Source organism: Notechis scutatus, chromosome 1 (genome assembly GCF_049901735.1).
Source record: "Notechis scutatus isolate UNSWTSFEM ecotype Mainland chromosome 1, rNotScu1.2, whole genome shotgun sequence".
NCBI lineage: Eukaryota > Metazoa > Chordata > Lepidosauria > Squamata > Elapidae > Notechis > Notechis scutatus.
In genome coordinates this window covers 228,915,096-228,937,752 of record NC_142009.1, presented here as the reverse complement: position 1 = coordinate 228,937,752, position 22,657 = coordinate 228,915,096, and the positions used below count along the sequence as shown (strand labels likewise).

At 41.0% G+C, this 22,657-nt stretch overlaps 1 protein-coding gene across 2 annotated transcripts in view; it reads right to left on the bottom strand.

The window, feature by feature from the left end:
- Window positions 1-788: 788 nt before the first annotated feature.
- LOC113422674 (T cell receptor beta chain MC.7.G5-like) overlaps window positions 789-22,657 on the bottom strand; it is a 41,904-nt gene continuing 20,035 nt past the window's right edge. The window contains exons 3-6 of one of the 2 annotated variants that reach the window (XM_087950496.1): window positions 5,143-5,185; window positions 2,189-2,518; window positions 1,373-1,501; window positions 789-1,031 (exon numbers count right to left, since the gene is read on the bottom strand). In XM_087950496.1, the coding sequence (XP_087806622.1) occupies window positions 1,024-1,031; window positions 1,373-1,501; window positions 2,189-2,518; window positions 5,143-5,185 (510 nt within the window). In that variant the 3' untranslated portion in view covers window positions 789-1,023. The remainder of the gene's footprint in view (window positions 1,032-1,372; window positions 1,502-2,188; window positions 2,519-5,142; window positions 5,186-22,657) is intronic. The other variant, XM_087950497.1, reaches the window with a different exon arrangement.

Here is a 22,657-nt window from a genome sequence, read left to right as displayed (position 1 = left end):
TTTTCACATTAAAAACTTAACATCTTATTTAATCAACAGATTTTGTTTCATGTTATTAACTAATACTGTATAAAAGAACAAGATTAAGATTTCTCTCAAATCACTTAACTAGATACTTGAAGATGCAATGTACTTTCTATGCAACACTATAAAATGAAAGCTGTTCATTCCTCAGCTTGGTTCCCAATATACAAACAGATAGATTTCATTAGGCTGTTGTAAATTATAACTTAAGTCTAATTCCAAACTTTGTCCTCCAACCCTCAGATTTGCCAGCTTGGAAATTATGGGAAATGCATCTGGGTGAGTCTAAGGCTGAAACCTAGCTTAGATAATAGGCTTGACATGACTTGAATGGCATCCATTCTCACTCCCACTATGCAACCACCACAATTATTTCCCTTTTTCCCTGAACCAGTTCTAATGAAACCATCTGTGTTTTCATTTCCGTTGACTATGGTGATAGAAGCACAGTATGATGCTATTATCAGGATTCATATTCCAGCACATTTTATGAAAGCTGCCCATCCAACAGTGACATTGTTCTTTTCTACATTCACATTGCCTTGATGGAGGACATCAGAAGACTCTGAATGCAATGAAGTCCAACCAACATGTGAAATACAAGCGACCCAGGATTTAACGAGAGCGGTGATGTGATTTGGAAGATACAGCAATATGGGAAAATGTGTCATAATTTTCTCTGAATAGATGCAGTTTCCTCTTGCTCACTCAATATTCGGAGACAATATGAAAACCCACCTAGATTAATACTCTCCACACAAAGATAAGGAAACACCAACATTTTTATTATGAGGCAGAAAATATGTATTGAAATTTTCTCAAGGCATAGTACAATTTAATATAAAGTGACCAATGAGTCCCTCTGGAAGGAAGAAGCTGAGATGAAGGATGTGGAAACTTCAGAATGGAATGGATCTTCACTGGGAAAGGCCTGCAGCTATACGTAAATCTGTGCCTTGGCTGGTAAGGGAGTGAATACTGCTGTAGCAGGTAACGAAATTAAAGACCTACAAAAGAAGTAAATTTAGATGTACTGTAGGAATACAGCCAGCAATGACTATCAACACATGGCCTGTCACTTAAGTATATGTCTGGAATAAGACACCTCAGAGTGTGTTTATACCAAACAACAATCAGGGCCTTTGCTAAACAAAGGCAGGATTTGCACTTCACATTAAACTCTAATGTGGTTTAATTACCCTTAGTGTGAACCCATCACCATAATTTGTTGGCTTAGTATGTTGTGTGAAAAACGTCATTTGTGGCTTATTCAATAAATTATAATCGATATGATGTTTAAACAGAATCACAAAGTTGTTCTTTGTTAGCCAAGATGGTTGTCTCTTACCTTTTTTTTTATAGAACTTGTAGATGCCCAGAATAACACTGTAGGCCAAGCTTTTAGCACCTAGTAGGAGGAATATAAACTGCCCAGCATAAAGGCTGAGTTGAACCTCAGAGATACCTGAAGTTGATTCTGAAGAAAGAAAGAAAGAAGAAGTTGCTGTTGTAACAGAAGCTATCAGCATGCTTAAGGAGATATTTCAGGCTGATATTTTAATACCCTGCCTCCCCCATTCAGTTTGCAAAGCTTGCAACCCAAATGTTTTGAGTTGGACTTTTTTCATGTCATTCCACTGAATGCTAATCCTTTCAATAAAGAAGCAATAGGCCTTGGCCAGTCCTCTTGGATAGTTCATGCAAAAGTAGCAAATTGTTCATTTTAAAATGTGATTTATTACTGGTGCTTCTAGGGAAAATTGCAGGATTTTTGCCTCAGCCATATACCAGAAGAATTTGACTGTTGGCGATTTCTCTCTCTCTCCCTCCCTCCTTCTCTCCCTCTGGGTGTGTATATGGCAGTAGAAGTGGTAGATATAATTTGCCATTTTGCCATAAGTAATTTGCCATTTTTCCAGCTCTGCTCAACCCTCTTTCTTGTAAAACTCTTGACTTTACATGGATGATCCAATAATAAACAGCCACGTGGTTGGGGGAAGCAGATGTGCTTGACCACTACGGTAGTAAATCAACTTACAAGGCCCAGAAAGTTTTCTCTTCCAGAAAGGAAGAAGCCACCTTCTGGCTATGTCTTCCTGATTGCAGAAGTCATCCTGCTTATTCATCCCCCTGCTGCTTGCTTAATTGCCCAGCATTTCCTTACCTGTCTTGTGGTCTGGACTGCCCTTCACCGAGTCACTCACCACCTGTCCTGTTTGGTTGACATGGCAGGAATAGCTGTGGCCTTTCTGCCACTCCTCTGCCAACACACTCATGCGGCTGGCAGTAGCGAAGTTGCATTCCCCTTCTTTCTTGATTGGCTCAGTAGCAGAGGAGAGTCGGCTAATGTTTTGGCCATCGCGCTCCCAGATCACATCCAGTGGCCACTCGTAGTGGAAGCCCTGGGCCAGGCACACAAGGGTGATACGCTTTTTGTGGCACAAAGGGCTCAGGAGAACGACGCTTGGTTGTGGCTGATCATTACACTTTGGATCTGCAGAGGAGAAGTACCCCTTATAAACCTTATAGTTGTGGTCACCACATTATAAAAAAGATGTTGAGACTCTAGAAAGAGTACAGAGAAGAGCAATCAGGATGATTAGGGGACTGGAGGCTAAAACATACAATGAACGGTTGCAGGAACTGGGCTTGGCTAGTCTGGTGAAGAAAAGGACCAGGGGAGACATGATAGCAGTCTTCCAATATTTGAGGGGCTGCCACAGGGAGGGAGGGGTCAAGCTATTTTCTAAAGCTCCTGTAGGCCAGACAAAGAATAATGGATGGAAACTGAACAAGGAGAGATTTAACCTGGAAATAAGGAGAAACTTTCTGACAGTGAGAACAAACAGCTTGCCCTTGGAAGTTGTGGGAGCGCCATCACTTGAGACCTTCAAGAAGAGATTGGTCTGCCATTTGTCAGAAATGGTGTAGGGTCTCCTGCTTGGGCAGGGGGTTGGACTAGATGACCTGCAAGGTCCCTTCCAACTCTGATTATCTGTTATCTGACTGAGCCAACCGTAACCTGTGATTAGAATTAAGACTCAGAAACGAAGCAGCCTGTCAAGAAAGAAAGGTTCCTTCTCAAATCTTCATGCCCCCCAAGAAAGGCTTGGAGTGGCAGCAGATATTCCAAGTTGAAGTCCCATAATCCTCTGGAAACGTACTGGCTGGAATTATATATATTGGTGGGCATGAAGTTGGAGAAGGCTGAACTTCGGTTTAATTATCTCACTTGCTACCACTTGGGTGGATGCTTTTACTAAGCAGATCAATGAATGCCAATGGTACCCTTGAATCATATTAATGAACAGGATGACTAGAACAAAATAAAGTCTCTGGTTTTAGCTCTGGTGTATTTTCAAAATTATGAATGGCAGCATCCATTTCCTTTGGCTGGGCTTGCTTTTAAGACTATTTGTACTAAAACATTCCTTAAGTGAACATTTCTCTAGATTAAAAAAAACAACAACTTTAAATTAAGATAAATAGGCCAAATGAATGCCAACAACAGTGAAATAAACTAGTGCAAGACCCAGTTGGGGTTCTCGTGATTTTAACTGTTGAATAGGAAGTGTGGTCTCTTGCTACTGCTTTGTTTTTAAATCTGCTTGGATGATCTAGTTTCTCTTAATTGGATAACCCTTTAACTGCACTGAGAGACAGATTGCAGTGACTAAAGACATAAGGTGAGAAATCAGAAGTGAGTTCTGGCACCAAGCCAGTTGGGTGACCTTGGGCCAGTTACTCTCTCTCAGCCCTTAGGAAGCAGGCAATGGAAAACCAGTCCCGAAAAACCTTGCCAAGAAAAATGGCAGGGTCTTGTATGGATGGTCACCAGGAGTTTTTTGTTTTTTTTAAATGACTGGAAAAGCATCCCACCATCTAAAAGCATTTAGTTCAATTAAATCAGCCTTCCCTAATAAGCAACCACATCCCATGTGCCTTGGACTACAGCTCCCAACAGCCTGAGCCTTATGGAAAGTGTAGTCTAATTAATTAGGGGCTCCAACCTTGGCCACTTTAAGACTTGTGGACTATCAACTCCCAGAATTCCTCAGCCAGCATTCGCTGGCTGAGGAATCCTGGGAGTTGAAGTCCACAAGTCGCAAAGTGGCCAAGGTTGGAGATCCCCTGGTCTCATATTATCTGAATAGCAACTGGTTGGGAAAAGCGGCCTTAAATCTGCCCGAAGGAATGCGAGCTGCCTCCGAGTTTGAGTCTAAAGCAGAACAGCTTGAAAGGCTCCACAGCGGACGGTCCACTTCCAGACCAGATCTCAGCGACCAGCTGGTCAAACCTGCCTGCCCCCCGCGCGCTCTTTCCAGCTCCACTGGCGGATCAGCCTTTCCCAAGCAAGGCTCTTAAGTTCTCAGAAAGCTGCGAAAAACGGTTTGGGGAACTCAGGCTACCTGAGTCTGTCGCAGGAGGGTTGCCTCTCCTTGCCCAGCTACGGATACAGTTTTGCCCTTCGCCCAAATTGACCGATCCGGGACGTAGCTGACATCTCCCCTCCTCGGCCCGCTGCACCGGCCAAGGCAAGCGAACCAGCCCTTCTGATGCCTGAACTGCGGAGGAGAGGGAGTGGGGGGGCTCGCTCCGGCTTCTCCTCCGCTGCTCCTCCAACCCACCCACCCTCACCATCCCCGCGCTGTGATGAATCCTCCAGGCATTTCGTGCCGGGACGGAGCCAAGCGGGTGTTTTTGGCGCTCCCTTCGCCCGTCTAACGAAAGGCGAGTGCGGCCTCCCTGGCAAAGACGAGCAAACGCGTCCCCACTACCCAGGCGGCAATGAAAGCCTTTCCCAGCCCCGGGGATCTTTTCGATAAACAAGGGTTGGAAGGGACCCTGCAAGGCCATCCAGTCCAACCCCCGCCCAAGAAGGGAGACACCCCCCCCACACACACACACCGTCTCTGACAGAGGGCAGTCCAATCTCTTCTGGAAAGCCTCCGGGGTTCGTGTGCATTTCTCTAGTTGGATACTATAGAAATGATGGTCCCTGACCCTCTGCCACTCCCCGCCTCGGAACAACCCCACCTCGCTCCCTGGCAAGCCATCGGGGTAACGACCGGGGGAATTGAGACAGAAGAAGGCGAAGGGGAGCGCGTTTGGACTCACCTGTGACCAGGAGCTGCGTCCCTGTAGTAGCGAAGTAAGCTTGCTCACACAGCGCTGCAATCTTCCCGGGCGCCTTTGCAAAATCTCCCCGGCTCCTTCCGAGCCTTTGGAGGCCGGCCTTTCCGTTCCCCTTCGCCCGCGGGGCTTCCCAAGTCCAGACGAGCCGGCTTTACTGACCGTTCCGTCCAAAAGGAGGCAAGGGTATGAGCTCCGCTCGGCCAAGGACGTTGCAAATGCTCAGTCCGGCTAGAGGGCGGCCGGCAAAGCGGGAGCCCTGGCTTCTCATTCGGCAGCCTGCCAAAGGACCCTGCGCCCCAAACGCCTGTTCGGCTCCCTCCGACTTCTTCTCCCGGGACCGGACCTGGGATCCGAACCCTATTCCGCGGCTCTTGGCAGTCCCCATCCGAGTTACTCGCCTGGCCAGAGTATCAGACGCGCCTTATACCACCGTGCCCCGTATTGTACACAGACAGACAAGGCGCAGCAAAAACTTCCGTTCACTTTTTGTGCGCAGCCCCGAGCATCCAAATTGCATCCACAGCGTTCATTCACGCTCCCTCCTCCGACGCCGGACGGGCTCTGGATATTAGGCATTTCAGAGGCCGACTCGCTGGGCCGGGAGCTGGGGGTGGGGAGTGTCCTCCAATCCGGGTGGCGGGCGGCGGCAAGCCTTAAGCGGTTCAAGTGGTTTTCATTTCTCCTATGCATTCCTCAGCTTGAAACCACCGGTTTCCTTTCAGAAATGGTGTAGGGTCTCCAGCTTGGGCGTGGGGTTGGACTAGATGACCTACAAGATCCCTTCCAACTCTTAATCTGTAAGTAAGTAAGTAATTGCAATGCCCCCCCCCCAACTTCTGGGGTTGGGGATTAGGGATTGGGATTGGTCAGATGCCCAGAGGATGCTGAACAAAAGGTGTTGTACTGTATCTGTGATTTTTCCCCCCTTCAACCTTTGCTGTAACCTCCACCCAAGCCTTCCAGGAATCCCGCCCCCCAAAGAAAACGTGGTAGTGCTGGGCAGGGCTTTGAGGTGAAAGGCCCACTGTGCTGTCCAGACAGTTTAGAGTTAATGGGATTTGGGATAGTTAGTTAGGAATTGTGAGGTGTCCCCTTAAGGGAATGCATCATGGTAAATGTAGTTAAGGCATCCTGGGAAATGTAGTCCATATCATGTGGTCACATCTGTAATCCGGATTGGTCACTAAATTGACCCTTGTTGGGTTGGGGGAGGCTCCGTCACTCTTGCCTGAACACAGCCTCGTGGTAGCAGCTCTACCCTCTGCCTCTACGATATGGGATGAAAGAGATAACCATCTTTCTACACCACAATTCAGATATGCAAAGGATTGGACATTAAGAAGAACCTCGTCATAAATGTGAGTTGATAAGGATGCCTGATGAACCAATAAAAAAAGACTTTGTATGGATGCTTTGTGGAGTTGATTTGTCTGCTTTATGCCATCCAGACATTAATAAGCAGAACACCCACCAAGTGGACATGCTGGGGGTAGCACAGGATGGGCTTTACCTATGGAAGAATCCAAGGCCAGCCTCAGTCTCAGAGAGTCACGGCATGCCTCCTGCCCTCCTAACAACAGCACCCACCCACCCCGGCCCACAAGCTCAAAAGCAGCACATTAGGATGGATAATGAGATCGTGCCGATGATGCTGGTAGCAGTTTGAAACTCGTAATTGCTGAAATATTGAATCATACTGAACATCAGAATCGTAGGATAGAAGAACAAGGATCCTCTCATCCAGTTCCCTGCTTAACCCCTTACTTCAGTATCCCTAGCAAATAGTTTTCCAAATGTTAGGTACATCACATCTGAAAACCTGTCAGTTCAATAGCTGAGAACAGCTCTTAACTATCTGGACATTCTTCCTGATATTCAACCTAATTTGACTTGTAATTAAAATTTCTTCTCTTTTGTCCTGTCTTCTGAAATAACTTTGAATAATTCTGCCCTGTCTTCAACACAACAGTCTTTCAGATGCTTGTAGACAACTACCATGTCTCATCCCTGTCTTCTCTCTAGACAAACATTGTCACCAAGTCTTATTTATGGGTTTCTTTTTCTGCCTATCATTTTGGTTGCCCTCCTCTGGAGATTCCCCAGTTTTTCAGTGTCCTTTTGAAAACAGGGTGACAAATTTTCTAGGTATAGACAGGCCAACAAACAATAAAGAGATGCCAGACTAATCTTATTTTATTCTTTGACAAAGTGACTAAATTAGAAGACCAGCAAAATGCTGTGGACATAGTAGGGTAATACTGGTAGTATAATTAGACTTACTGTATGTAAGACATTCAACAAAGTAGAACATAACCTACTTCTTGGTAAGCTAGAAAAAATGTGGGATAGACAGCATCACCATCAGATGGATTTGTAACTGGCTGACAAACCATACTCAACAAGTAGTCCTTAATGGCATTACCTCTACATGGAAGGAAGTCAACAGTGGGACACACTACGAGATTCCATTTTAGGCCCAGTACTCTTCATAAATGAATTAGATGAGGGAATAGAAGGGGAACTCATCAAATTTGCAGACAAAACTAAGCTGTCAGGAATAGCCAACACCGCAGAAGACAAACTCGGGATCCAAAAAGATCTTGACAGACCTTAACAACAGGCCCTATTCAACAAATGAAATTGAATGTGGAGAAAAGCAAGGTTTTTCACCTAGGCTGGAAAAACCAAAAGTACAAGTACAGATTAGGCAAAACCTGACTCAAAAACAATAACTTTGAGAGGGACCTTGGATCATCACTTAAACATGAGCCAGTAGTGTGTGGTAACAGCCAAAAAAGCTAATACAATCCTTGGTTGTATAATCAGGGGCAAAGAATCAAAATCATGTAAAGTATTAGTACCACTTTAGAAAGTCTTAATAAGGCCACACCTGGTGTCCTGCATCCAGTTTTGGTCACCACATTACAAAAAAGATGTTGAGACTTTGGGAAAAGTGCAAACAAGAACAACTAAGATGATTAAAGACTTGGAGACAAAAACATGTGAACGGTTGCAGGAATGTGGCTAATCTAGAGAAAAGCAAGACTAGGGATGACATGATAGCAGTATTCCAGTATCTGAGGGGCTGCCACAAAGAAGGGGTCTATAATGATTCTTAAACCACTCATCCATTTTACTATTCACTGAAATAATATGCAGTTGTACTTTCAGTGCCTTAATTATAGGAAGTTCAAAATCTCATGTACTCCCTTTGACTTAAAGATTTTTTATCCATGAGACGCTGATTGTTGTACAGTACTTCTTAAAAGGGCTTTTCTGAAAATTTAGAAGTGCATATCTAAGTACGCTGCATTTTCTTTTTTGTAGATAAAACTATTTTATTTTGACAGCTGAGCAAAGCTCCATTTCCTGTGGTAAAGCTATAAATGATTTAAAATGTGCAATATGCCAACATCTCTTTTTAAAGAATTAGCAAACTTTGTTTTTGCTTGTGTGCAAAAGCAGTTATGAGTTTCAATATACATAACCATTTAAAGACAACCCGTCTCCTTAAAAGATTATTTACTTCAGAGTTTAAAACAACTCACTTTGCATCACTGAGTCCCAATAAACTCTATTTCTGCTCAAACTGTTCTGCCCCTTAGTAAAATATTCTACTAAGTTTTAAGTTCATTAAATTGCAGTTTTATATACGCCCATTCACCATAGCTTCTAACACTAATATGGAAGATTTGTGCCATTCCTTATTCTCTCCCTTAATACCTAGATGTATTTTTAAAAGATACTTGTACTTCTTTTTGAATAAATTTCCACACCCCCATTAGCTTTGCTCTTATAATTTTATCAGCAATGATCTCCGTTATTGTATTTTTCATCAATACTCTACTAAACAGCCTTGGCAAGCCAGGATTCCCCATGAACACAAGCCTTGTCCCTAGTGACCATTCTATGATTCAAATTATGCCAGTCCTGTCTGTATAGTGCAAAACTGGCTTATCACCAGTTGGATGTCCATTGGATGTCCATTTAATTGATCCCCCCCCCAACCAGTGTCGATGCATCATAGCTAGATAATGGCAGAGAGAAGCTTTAATTGGGAGATGGAAAATGCATATCATAGAATGTCTGTGAGCCAATCAGTTCCCATAAAATCTCTCCCACCAACATTAGTACTGAGGACAATACATTCCATTAGACAGCTCAAATTTGGCGAGGCCTTATGTATATTGTTAAGCCAAGGTTTACACTTAACATTTTACTTACTTGCCTCACTTAAACTTTACCATGGCACAATCAGGCCAATCTTTCCCCTTGTTAATTTGACATTGATCTCATCTCATTCCCAGTCCATGAGTAAACCATCCTTACGTGCTTAATATAGATGTTGGTTTTGAAGTAGTGACTCTTTCCTATACTATTTTCCTATTTTTATCAGTTTTATCACTTCCCCTTTCCCTATAAATTGAGAAAGTCAATTATCCAGTATTAATCAGTTTCATTCTTCACCTGTGCAGGGAGTAGCTAGTAGAAAAATCATGTCCCACCCCCCTCTAGAGTTATTTTTGACCTGGGTGTCTTCCTATATATTCCTTTATTCCACCCCACTTTTTTTAAACTTGGGAGATGCAAAAATATGGCACAGGTATGCAAAGAAGGCTTGACCATGGAAGTCAATCCTTCTCTACAGGCTCCTGATTGCTGTTTTCCTACATTGGTTGGTGATGTACTGAAGGGGAGAAGAAAAAGAGGAAAACCAATTGCTTCTAATGAGTGGTTCACCCACAAACCAGGACAACACCACTTGGCAATGATTCAAACAAAAGGAAAGAAGACAGGATAAGGGCTCAACATAACAGGCAGTAGGCTCAAGTATCAATTCTACGTTGGCATTGTTAATGCCAAATCAAGAATGGGGTGATTGTGTTTTAACTAGCAGTTAGAAAAGAACTTGTGTTATGCTAAGGATCCAAATCTATATATAATCAGAAGATGGTGCCACTGTCATCCGTGTGTATGTGTACACTCAAAGTGGGGAAAAGGAAAAAAAAAAGCCACAAAGCATACACCTCTTAGGTACTAAATAAAACTAAGAATATAGTCATATCACATCATAAATTAAATTATTGATAATATCAACAATATAAAAGAAAAGCTTATAAACTCATATATGTGGTCCAATTTCTAATAGTCCTCCAAGCTGGACTCCTGGTGATAAAATCTTTGTTCAAATATAGAACAAGAGATGAGTTCTTTAGACCATTGTATAATTGATGGCAAATGGATGTTCTTCCAGCTTTATAGTATCCTTTTTTTGTGACCATAAAAGCAGACAATATTTATTTCCATTATCTTCCTGTTAGTTTCCAAACCATTGATATATAATTCAAAGGAATGTAAGCCTCTATAAAAAGAATGAGTCTTTGAGAACAGAATTAATACGTAAAACAATTTCTATGCAGAAAGAATCCTTGTAGCACTTGGTGACATCTGGCGTGAACCAGTGTTGCCTTTTAAGCATAACATCTCCACTAGTGGGTTGAAACTATCAATTTCTTTTTTAAAAAAGTGATAGGTAGCCACCTGAGAAATAATTGTGTTGTTGATGTTGAATTAACCATAATTTTAAACATATGGAAATGTGACACAGAGAGGCCCAGAAGACAGCATAGTGATAAACATTAATGCTTACATACCCAATATTTCCCAATATTCTTGGATGTCTACTTTAATGTGTTCTAATAGCCTTTTATAAATAGCTGTTACAGGCTGATTATTATAAACAATATGTTAAATCCTCTAGAGCTAGAGAAGCACTTAAGGCTGCTGGCCCACATCTAGATCATGTCAAAAAATGTTTTAACTGAAAACAGTGCCTCTCTGCACTGTCTGGCAAATGATACTTATATTTCAGCAACGTTTTTTTCTTCCTTCAATAAGAAAAAAAAACAAACCTATTAAATGGAGGTTGTAGATTGAACAACATAGCATCAATGCTCCAAATTTGTTTCCGGTCCAATCCTGCTTAAATTTGGGGATCAGCCTAGATCAAGACCTGCTGAGATGTAAGCCCATTTCCTGTTTTGTTTCTATTTGAAGGAAAATTAGTTTGATATGCTACCACAGACTGTGTGATGCACGGATGGGCCAGCTGAGAAAGTGCTCCACCACATTAAGGCCACTTTCTTGGATATGTTGTTATCTGATGTTGTGGCCCAGAGGTGTTTTGGGTGCATAAGTGCCTTAATTTAATCTTTAATCTACCTATCCTGCTGAAAGTTGGTTTGATGCACCATGGCTAGCCATGCTTTTTGAACCAGAAAGATGTCATTTGATCACATAAAAAATAATCCTCCTGAACTTGGTTCTTGGTTGCATAGGCCCATTAATTTATTATTTATTTTGAGCAAATTGATGAAGTGTATCATCAATGACCTTTAAGTCAATTGACAGACAGTCCCATTTATATCCAGGGACACTCAGAGATACATTTGAAGGGTACATTTCAGTGGTGGGATTCAAAAGTTTTTACTACCAGTTCTGTGGGCGTGGCTTGGTGGGCATGCCAGGGGAAGAATATTGTAAAATTTCCAGTTAGAGGAGGTATTTGCCAGTTCTCTGAACTACTCAAAATTTCTGCTACTGGTTCTCCAGAACTGGACCTCTGGTACATTTGCCCATTTATTTATTTATATTTATTTTGTTTAGAATGGAATAATGCACAGTGGGTAGTGATGCTGAGCAAAACAAGATGCTGTCCCAACCAACCCTGTCCAGCCTGCAGTATATATGGATGTGTGATTTGGGTTAGGCCAAAGCTAATTTTAAGATTCAGCGTGATCTGTGAGTCTAGCTGGTATACATGTTTAGTTTGCTTACACTAGTTGCTGTTCTAAGATAATTATTTTTCATTACATTGAAATATATATTTAGCATCGATAGAAGAAAATATTTGTAACCCAGGGTTAAACAGTGGGATCCCTGCTTGCTATGAGCTTGGTGGTTTTCCTGCAGAAGTTTCATTACCAAATGTGCTGTCCAGCCACTGTATGGGAATTGGATCGTTAGGTAGCAATTGTGACCTGTCCCCTTAAGGGGTAAATATAGCTAAGGTATCCTGGGAAATGTAGTCCATATCACGTGACCACATCTGTAATCCTGATTTGTCACTAAATTGACCCTCGAGGGGTTGGGGGAGTTTTCCTCACTCTTGGCTGATCTCACAGACTTGTGGTAACTGGTCTATTTCTACCACTAAGAGATGAAGGAAAAAGGATAGCAGATAATCATCTTTTTACCTACAAGACAGAGGATTGGTCATTAAAGAAGAACTTCATCACAAATGTGAGTTATGAGGATACCTGATGAACCAATAAAAGTACTTTGTTATGGATGTTTTGTGGAGTTTATCTATCTGCGTCTGTACAGAAGACAGATCTACCACTGTACAGTATACAGAACACCAAACATCAATTAGATAACATCATCACTGCTACATAAATACATTATTTATTTAGTTTGAAGGGCAGCATATGCTCATTACAAAGGCACAATGTAGGTACAATTGTTTTATGCACTGTTTGTGAACTAGTTACAGAAATAGTATGGTGATCATTTTTAATTATCTGTCTACAGAATGTTTACATGAATCAGGAATCAGGAAAGAATAGCCAAATTCATCATCAGTAGTTAGGCAATCTGATCCTATCCAGCATTAGGCAGACCAAATTCCATTGCTTTTCTTATGTATACAAAAAAAGAAACAGTATGAAGGAGAGAAGGTTTAATCTGGAAAAGAAATAGTGGGGAAAGATTAGTACTTATTTCTCTGCACCTCCCCTTCTTTTTTTGCTCAGGATCACAACAATATTTTGTACAACAGCTTTAGTGACTATCTATCCAGATGTTTCCAGGGAGGAAAGAGTCAACTGTCTGCTTCCTCTTAGGTTTTGCTGATGCCTTCAAAGGTAAAACCAGCTATTGGTTTTTCCCACCAAAGAAGATTTTTGTAAAGCCAGTGCCTGCTATTGTATCATAGTGTGTCCCTGTATTTCACAGTGATTGACTGCTTTGCAGAAACTCTGGAGCAATCTCACCAAGTCTATTTGGAAGCCCTAAATTCCTTTTTGATGAGTTTCCACAGACTGTTGCCCTGTAAGTATGGCTAGTCTCCCCTTCCCTCCCTGTAAAGAACTGCCTAGTAGGCAGGGATTTCACAGAGAGAAGAAACGTCCTCCGGTCCACTATCTGTCTGGCAACTAGGGCAGCACTTTAGAGTTCTGCTAAAGGTAGGTAGGTAAATCTAATTCAACTACCTATTTTCAGTACTGATGACCAGATGCTAACCCAAAAAGAATGACCTTTTCCTCCTGCTTGTCGATCTTTGCAGACTAATGATTTACATTTAGCTCAAACTGATTATTTGTTTTTGGAGTTATAATGTTGATGTACCATAGCTTGGCTGAGATACATTGTTGGGTTCTGATCTACCAGTTGGAATTCAAAAGAGATCTACTGCACCAGCCTAGGGAGATTCCACTCTACTTGTTTACTTCTTTGAAACCATCAGAATCTTATAGTCATTTACCTGGCTGGAAATAATTCTCAATGAATGCTATAGGACTTACTTTTGGAGCAGATGCTTTGTGAATGGTATGGCAAGTTGGTGGCCATCATTGAATGTTGTGAGGCAAATTCTTGGGCTAGGCTTTGATATTGCATTATGTCTTTTTTTTTCTTCAAAAATTTTATTGATTTTTAAAAAACAAACATAAACAAACAAAACACAAAACATGAAAACATAAAACATCTTTTTTGAAAGCAGCTTGATCCCGAGTTACATCTCTTCATACAGACACAAATTCAAGTTCATGCTCATTTTTATATACCGTTCCATATCTTATTACCATTCTACATTTTCTATATAGTTTCTCCCCTCTTTTAACTCTTTTAACTCTCTTAATTCTATTTTATTTATTTCATCTCAATTTAAATCATTATAGTTATATCCTTTGTCTTTCCTGTTTCAGCTGTCTATTATCTTTTCTCATGAAAACAAAATTTCTCCTGTAATCGCTGATTGGAGTATGACGCCTTTATATCTTTCCCCTAAATTTATAACATTTAATATAATACATAACTTTCATTCGGATTCTGCTTAGTACATTCTAAAGCTACACACTATATTTTAAGAAAAGAAGAAATTATAAATATATATTTTAATTAAAACAACAATCCATACCAATTCAACTCTATCATTAAAATTAATATTCATTTAAATTTTAAACATTTTACACATTACTTTTCAAATAGGTATCATGCTTCTATGGGGACACTTATAAATTTTGCGTAGTTACTTCCCCCCCATTTCACTTATATTTTAAAACATTGTGTCATTAAAATGTTCCCATTCCTTCCTAATTCAATTCTCTCATTTATTTCATTTCATTTATTTTGTTCAAAAAAGTTTCACTGAATTACACTGAGTATTTTATCCCATTTTTAAATCATATGTTGTTCCAATTTTCTAACATTATTTCTAATACAATCTCTAATAACAATAACAATTTCTAATAACAATACAATCTTATGTACCTTTGCAGAATCTCTTTTTCAGTTATATTTTTACCCATTATCTCTGAATAAGTCCTGTTTCTTTACATCTTGCTCCAAACCTTTGTAGCTTCTCTTCCCTTCCTTCCTTCCTCCCTTGCTTCTTCACTCTGCCCTTTTTACCCCCTTGTCTCCCCACCTCCATTTCCCTCTTCTGTGTTCCCCTTTTCTGTTGCTTTCTGACATTATATCCACTTTTCACCTTATTTTTCCCTTTTTTGGTTGTTTTCTTAGGTCTTAAATTCTCCATTCTCTTTCCCCCCTTTCCCCTTTCTTCCCCAGATAAAGTTACTTGTTCATTAAAGATGGCTTCTTCTTTGTCCCAATCTTCTTGTTGCACAGTCTTTTCTTGTAGTTTCTCATAGGTACAGATTGCCATTTCTAAGAAATGAAAAACGGAGCCAAAAGAGCCCTTCCCTTCTTGTTCCTCTTCTTTGTATTTTTTAAATTCCATTTTCAGTTCATCCACAAGTGATGCCATTGTAAAAAAAAAATTAAACAACCACCCAATTGTTTTTAATCATTCAAATATAATTTCCAGAAGTCCCAAAGTCACCAAACAATCCAAATACACACAAGCTGTTTCATTTAACATTTTCTTCTTTTTTCACTTTCTCTTCCTGGGGTCACTATTTAGTTACAGAGTTCCAATTAAAATGTATCTTTTAGAAGTCTTATTACGATTTAACTTTGGATTCTTTTAAATTCCAAGCAGCCTCCCCCAGCCAAATCTTGCTCTTATTCTTTTCCTCTCCCTTCCCACTTACAGCAAAAAAATTTTTTTAAGTGTTCAGAAATCTTTATTGTCCCCTTGGCATTTAATTTTCCAGTTTAATTACCTGTTGATGCCAAAGTGGATTTTTCCAATTTCTCATTCATCTGCTGTCAACGTAAGGAAGGAGAGTGAGAAAAAAACTTTCCCTTTTCACTTTCATTCTCTGCTTCTGAATCTTCTTTGGGAGCGATGTATCTTTTATAAAATTTAAATTCCAGGATACCTCAGTTGTTGCTTCTTATCTCGGTCAGCCAAAACTTTCACTTCTTAACTTCCTCCTGCACTTTCTTTTCCGGGTGAGTGCTTCTTTGAGGCGGCCATTTCTGACCGCCGCTCTTACTGCCTTTGGGAAAGGGAGTTTAGCTAGCTGAGGAGGAAAGATGCAGCTTTCCTCGACCCTGCTGGAGTCTCCCCCGTCTTCACCACCTCTATGGGGTGGCTTAGCCCTGCAGCCAGCTGGCTCAGGGCGCTCCAGCAGCGAGCCCAGGCAGAAACCGCTCACAATCGTGGATTCCTGCCTGCTGCCGAAGCCCTGCAAACCGGAAGTCCGATATTGCATTATGTCTTAATGGGGTTGATTTAGTTTTAATTCAGCATGTTCTATAAGCCCAGCCATCATGATTTACACAGGACACAGTCATTAATCAAATTATGGCTTAATATGATGTTTAGATCCAATTTCTACAGCAGAATAGAATTGTGAGCTTTCTTGTAGGGTAAAAGTGGTCAATTGAAGAGGGAAAGAGAAAGTTAGCGATTCCCCTGGAGTAGAAATAACTTCTAGTACTCTTTCATGTAGAGGGAAAAAACTAGGATTCAGAAGAATTCATTGTTGCCAATCAAGAAGAAATAGGGTTCAGAACTACCCATCCCATCCTGATGGATTTCAGATGTACTGAAACTACGACTCTGATAATCTCTAGCTGTTGAGATAGAGGGCTCAGGTTGGGCAAGTCTAACAAGAATGATAGTAAGAATTGCTAGAAATGTTAAAGCTCTTTCTCCTTCTGGCATGACTGGTCCTCTGACTCTTTGGCTAACTAGTGCTCCTTTGTATACTGTGTGTCATGAAGCAATTTTGGAATGAGATGGCCCAGGTATGCAGAGGCCAGAAAATGGCTCCCTTGAGTGTGTGTGAGGGCTTCTATACCATGATGGGAATACAAGAAGCACACAAATACCTGCTAGATTTCTACCATCCCCTGTTCCTATCTCAAGTGCTGATCCATGCCAACACCAAAGCTAGAGCCCTGAGCCACTTCACTGGAGAGCTTTCAGATTCAAAATTCAATCCTTGCCTTCCATTTGGTGACTGAACTGACTCCATAACTGCTCATCTTTCAGGTCTTCCAGCTTTTGTAGGCCTTTTCAGAGAGAGTGAACATGCCCAGATGCTGGAGGCTTATCTGTCCAGGCAGCAGGTGGTATCAACATACGTAGCAATTATCTTGGTTGATCGTGAAGTCCAATTTTACTCCTTCCCCATCAGTAGTATGGCAGGAGACAACAGCTAGGTCAATTCACTCCAGAATTATTACTCACCAAGCCTAGAAAGACAGAAGACTTGGGTGTGGGAGATGGGAATCTGCCCTCATGATGAAGAGAAGGAGGAAAAGGCTGAAAGAAAGAGAGCAACTCGCCCATCCTGTGTTGGACAGTTCATTCCAATATTATTGGATGAGATGCATATTTCCACTTCCTCTCCTCAGATGCACCAATGCTTACCACACTGCTGAGCTTCAAAGAGGAGAAGGCACTGGATAAGCACAGAGGCAGGCAGAGCCACAACTTCAGCCATCTTGGTCTTGAATTAACAGAAAAATGGAAGCTGTGGTTTCCTGCAAAGGGGCTCACTCTTTTGCATAGGAACACCAATGGTGAGCTATATTAAATGTGCATATTTCTATACTGAGGCAGTTTCACCCATTCCTCAAATGAGAAATGCACCAATTAATATTTGGTGAAACTTTTTAAAATTAAAATAAAAAAGCTAAAAACTTTTTCTGGCAAATACATTCCTTTTTTGGATTAATGTATCTCCATTTCATTTTTATTTCTTTTTCAATTGTTTTACCATATATTCCCTTGTGAGTCATGCATACTTAGTTTGCAAGCCCACTGGCAAAACCATTCGTTCAGTCTCTTGCTTTTGTTGATGTGAGCCAGTTTTGAAGATAGTAATTATCTGAAAAGTAGGATAAACATACAGTAAATAAGCAATAAACATATATGAATTTAAATAAGGAGGGAATGTGCAGCAATTAACAAGTACAGCAAATGTGCCTCTGTGGCTTATGAGCTTTTAAAATAATTTCATATAGTTAAAATTATGTTGTAGAATCATTCCAAATAATAAAAAAGTGCTTTATAAATCTATTCTTGGAAAGTAAATTAAAGAAGTAATGTCCATTCCGAACTTTAAAATGGGAAGGAGGATGGCACTTTTGTTCCCCATTCTCTGCCTCAGTGTAAATGTTGGATTTTAACACAGTGAATCTCTGAGCTGTTGTTTCTTTAATTATGACTTTTTCTTTATGTTATAAAGAAGAGCACGGGGAGACTCCTCTCATCTATTAAAACTCTTCCAGAGAATGTGTTCCTGCAAACTCCTGGGTTTTCACTGCATCCCACTGCCTGGTTTAACAATATATCAGATACATTGCCTAATGATTAAATAAATAATGCAGCTTTTTATCAGTTGCAGCAACACCTCCCTCCCCCCTGTTTTCCCTCAGATCTCTGGCTCTCTCGTGTTCCAGCCTCAACTCCTAAAAGCATAGCCCCCTTTCAGGAATCTCCATTGTCCACTTCTACTGTACAGTTGAATGGTGAGCTTCTCACCAGAAAGTTAACATGTCCTATCAAGTGAAGCTCACCACATACCGACTATATGTTAGTGGTATCTATGGGGGTGGGGATAAAAAAAAAAGGCATGAGGCAATACTGCATCCACCAATTTTCCCCTTTTTTTGACTCACCTCCCCATGGACACCACTGTTCCACGTCCATGTCTGTGTAATTTTCTTGGCAATAGTACAAGGTTGTCCTCTCTGCTTGCTTAGGGACCGCTTGAAGTTACGACAGACTGCCCCCCCCCCACCCCAAAAGCTACTTATAACCTGGTTTCAAATTTTGAAATATTCTGTAAATAAGGTCCTATTCGTGTGACTTTTTTTAAAAACAAACAAACCCCGCCCCCCGAATAGCACATGGTTTCCAAGAGGCAGTCACTCTTGGAAAGCTGTGCCTCACAGCCTCTCTGCAGAAAACAGGGAAAGTTGGGTATTCTTGGGCTGAACGCTTCTAGTTCCTGGATGGGAACTAGTGGGAAGCAGGCCTCGGCCTACAAGCAGTAACCACCCCACATACTGGTAGCTTCTGCTGCCCAGCTATAGGCTCTCTTGGTTGAGTGAATGGTAGGGTATGGAGCAGCCCAAGGCCTGCAGGGACCCTGATGGCAGAAAGCAGAACATGGGGCATTTCAGGAAGTGAAACGGGAGGCAGGTGAGTTTATCCCTGTGCTAGGTTTCCCAGGCACCCGCTAGCCTGGGGGCTTAAAAGACTCATGCAGTCCAGAGGTGGGTATTCAGCAGGTTCTGACCAGGTCTGGAGAACTGGTAGCGGAAATTTTGAGTAGTTGGGAGAACCAGCAAATACCACCTCTGACTGGAGATTTTACAGTATCCTTCCCCTGCCACGCCCACCAAGCCACACCCACAGAATCAGCAGTAAAAAAAATTGAATCCCACCACTGATGCAGTCACTTCATCTCCTCTTCAGGGAGAGCAGGCCCACACAACCTTCTCACTTAATGACCATGATGACTTGCGACCGTAATGGGCAGACTCCAGTTGCAGCTCAAGGACTATTTGAATAGAAGTGGTTTGGCATTATCTTCTAGGTCTCAAAGGTCCTATAATTTTTTTTATAAATCCCCAACTGGTTGATAGCCTGGGATTTCCTAGTGATGTCCCATCCAAGCACAGGTAGTCCTCGAGTTACAGCCACAATGGAGTCCAAAATTGTATGTTGGTAAGCATTTGTTAAGAGAGTTTGCCCCATTTTACCACATTTCTTGCCATAGTTGTTAAGTGAATGATTACATTTTTATAGTTAATAACATGGTTGTTAAGTGAATCTGGCTTCCTCATTGACTTTGCTTGCCAGAAGGTCAAAGAAGGGGATCATGTGACCCTGGGACACTGCAACCGTCATAAATATGAACCACTTGCCAAGCATCCGAATTTTGATCACATGATTGTGGAGATGCTTGAATGGTTGAAAGTGTAAAAAATGGTCATAAGTCCCTTTTTTCAGTTCTGCTGTAACTTTGAATGGTCACTAAATGAACTGTGGTAACTTGAGGACTACCTGTAATATGAACTTGCGGGTTTGAGAGACCAGTTATTAGAAAAAATAGATAGTTGACTCTGAGCATACATGAAGTTTGGCTGCATTTGTGGAACTAAAGTTTCCTATGCTGAAGTGGTGTGGTTTTCTGGATCAATATGAAGACTATCAATATAAGTAGTTCCCAACCTATGACAGGCCCTCCCACCAAAACATACTTAAGACCTGGTTCCAAAGTTCTGTTGGCTACCTTTCCCCAAAGTCACGTGACTGCGTTTTGGGCACTTGGCAACCAGCCTGCATTTATGGCCGTTTGCAGCACCCCACAGTCATGTGTCCATAATTTATGCTCGTTTTGCCAAAAACTGGCATTTACTTCCATTTTTTTTTGCAAAAGTGCTCTGATTTGCTTAATGACCACCTCAGAAAAGGTCATAAAATTGGGTCAGTCATGTGAGTGATCCGCTTTATGACCATTAAGCGGCAGGCTCTCTGAAGGTGAAGGTGAAGACTACCTGTAAGTGCCTAACAATTTGTTTTGTAACCGATTGTGTTCCTGCAGTATGTAGCTATTCAGTGGTCGATTTCAATTTTTTTAACCATCGGTTCTGTGGGCGTGCCTTGGTGGGTGTGCTTTGCGCGCACGCGCAGAGGGTTTGCTACTAACCTTAAGCAGCTGAGCTTCAAAACCAGGAAATAAAAGTTAGTAGAGAGCGGGGGTGGGTGGGAGAGCCCAGTAGCTGATCGTCGGAGCGAACCAGTTAGCTCACAGATGATCTTTGGAGCTACCGGTTTGGCTGAACCAGGCCGAACCAGTAGAATACCGTCACTGAGCTACCCCTTTGAAACAATGAGCTATAAGTTTCTAAGTTTCATTAATGCAACACTGCCACTCTGATTGCCATTCAGTGAGTGTTGCAGCTCACCCTTTTTATGTTTCCAAGGCATTCTCCTTGTAATTGAAAGTCCTAAAGTTGCCTACCTAGGGAATTGGCAAGAAAGATCGTTGCAATGCCCATCTGGATGGACAGCTGTGGTGCCTTATCGTGCAATTGGCTGGCAATTTTCGGTGCTGAATTATTGCTGACCGGCGATTAGGAAGAGAAGAGAAAACTGGTCACAGAGTCAACTAATTGGACAAGATCTGCAGGGATTGGGACTAAAGTGAACCAATAAAGAATGAGAAGATCAAATACCAGGCCTCAACATTTTGCTCCCACTTCATACACCCAGACATTGATTATGCTGTGTGACCCAGAAAGAGGATAGAATCCCAGATGGAACTGGACCAGGTCTATATTCTTGAGCCACCCAGAGTCGCAGAAGTGAGATGGATGGCTATATAAATTGAAATAAATAAATAAAGTCATCTTGACCCTGAGTGGGCTGCCATTAGAAAGGAAAATGGTTGCTCTTATTTGAAAAATCTTTGCTCTATCTTTCTCTCAATCTCTGACATGGGCACATATGCAGAATAGGAGAACTCCTGGCAAAATATTTGATATGCATACTTATTTGTAGTTTTCTTCATAATGCAGTTTGGTAGAAACAAGGAACTAACCAAGCTTGTCATTTTCCCAAAAATCAAAAATAATTATTTATTATATCCAGAAAAGATACATTAACTAACATTTCTTCAATATAGATTGCCGTTCCCAGAATGGTGAACAATGTAGTAAGAGTCAGCAACAATAAAACAAGAAAAATACAAGCTAATGTAGCAAACGGAAATAGCAGCAGTCCTTTCAGCTGGTAGAATAAAAAAAAAAAAACCTCTAGTAGAATGTTGATCCTTAATGATTCTGAAAAGTCTGAGAGATTGGATATATTTTTGCTTGGTTCCAACTACAACAGGTGAATGTGTCTTGAAAAACCATTCCATCAGTGAATTGCCGTCATCCTCATGATTTTTTCTCTGATCTTTGTTTAAATGGCAGAGGAAAAGTTTGGAAGATGACTTCTTAAGTTATTTAAAGAAGTGCTCAACAAGACATAAGAATTAAAAAACATAAGCAGAATTATACAAAGGCAAAAAGCAAAATAATGGTTTATGTGTATATAAATATATTTATACTTTTTTTAAAAGATACATAATTTTCAACATTCATATTCAATATTTGTACCCAGAAAAACACTGAAGTGGATCAAGTTAATCAAGTAGGAATTACTTTATTGATTTTACTAAAAACAAATTAGCAATCACAGTACATAATTTCTTTCTCACTTTTCATTCGACTGGAACAAAGAAAAACGGAGATCAAATAGGAATAAGATGAACCTTTAATTAAAGAATCCTTCAAGAGACTATGCTGCTGTGTTAATTTTTCAGCCCATTCTATTTCAGCCCATCTCACACTTGCTAATATCATTTATTTAAAGAAAGATGTATTTTACAGTGTTCTGCTATAGTAAATCTGGTAATAACAACTTGAGTTCGTTTTGTACCATTTATATTTCCTGGGATTTCCCCCCCTCCAAATCAACTCTTCTTAAGGAATTACTCAAAGCAGGATGAAGAAACCCTTTACCCTCAAATTCCCATCAGCCCACCTAGCTTGGCCAACAAGAGCGAGACTGGGGAATAGTATTCCATCGAATTTGATGGGTGTCCAGTTGCCCATTCTGATATAAAGAGTGTTCAGATATAAAGTTCAGTTTAGATAAGCTGTTCTCAGTCTGGTACCTTCTAGATGTATCAATCTCACCTTCCTCAGCCAGAATGACTACAAATGCCTTTGAAAGACAGAATCCTCCAAACCAGGGGTCTCCAACTTTGGCAACTTTAAGACTTGTGGACTTCAA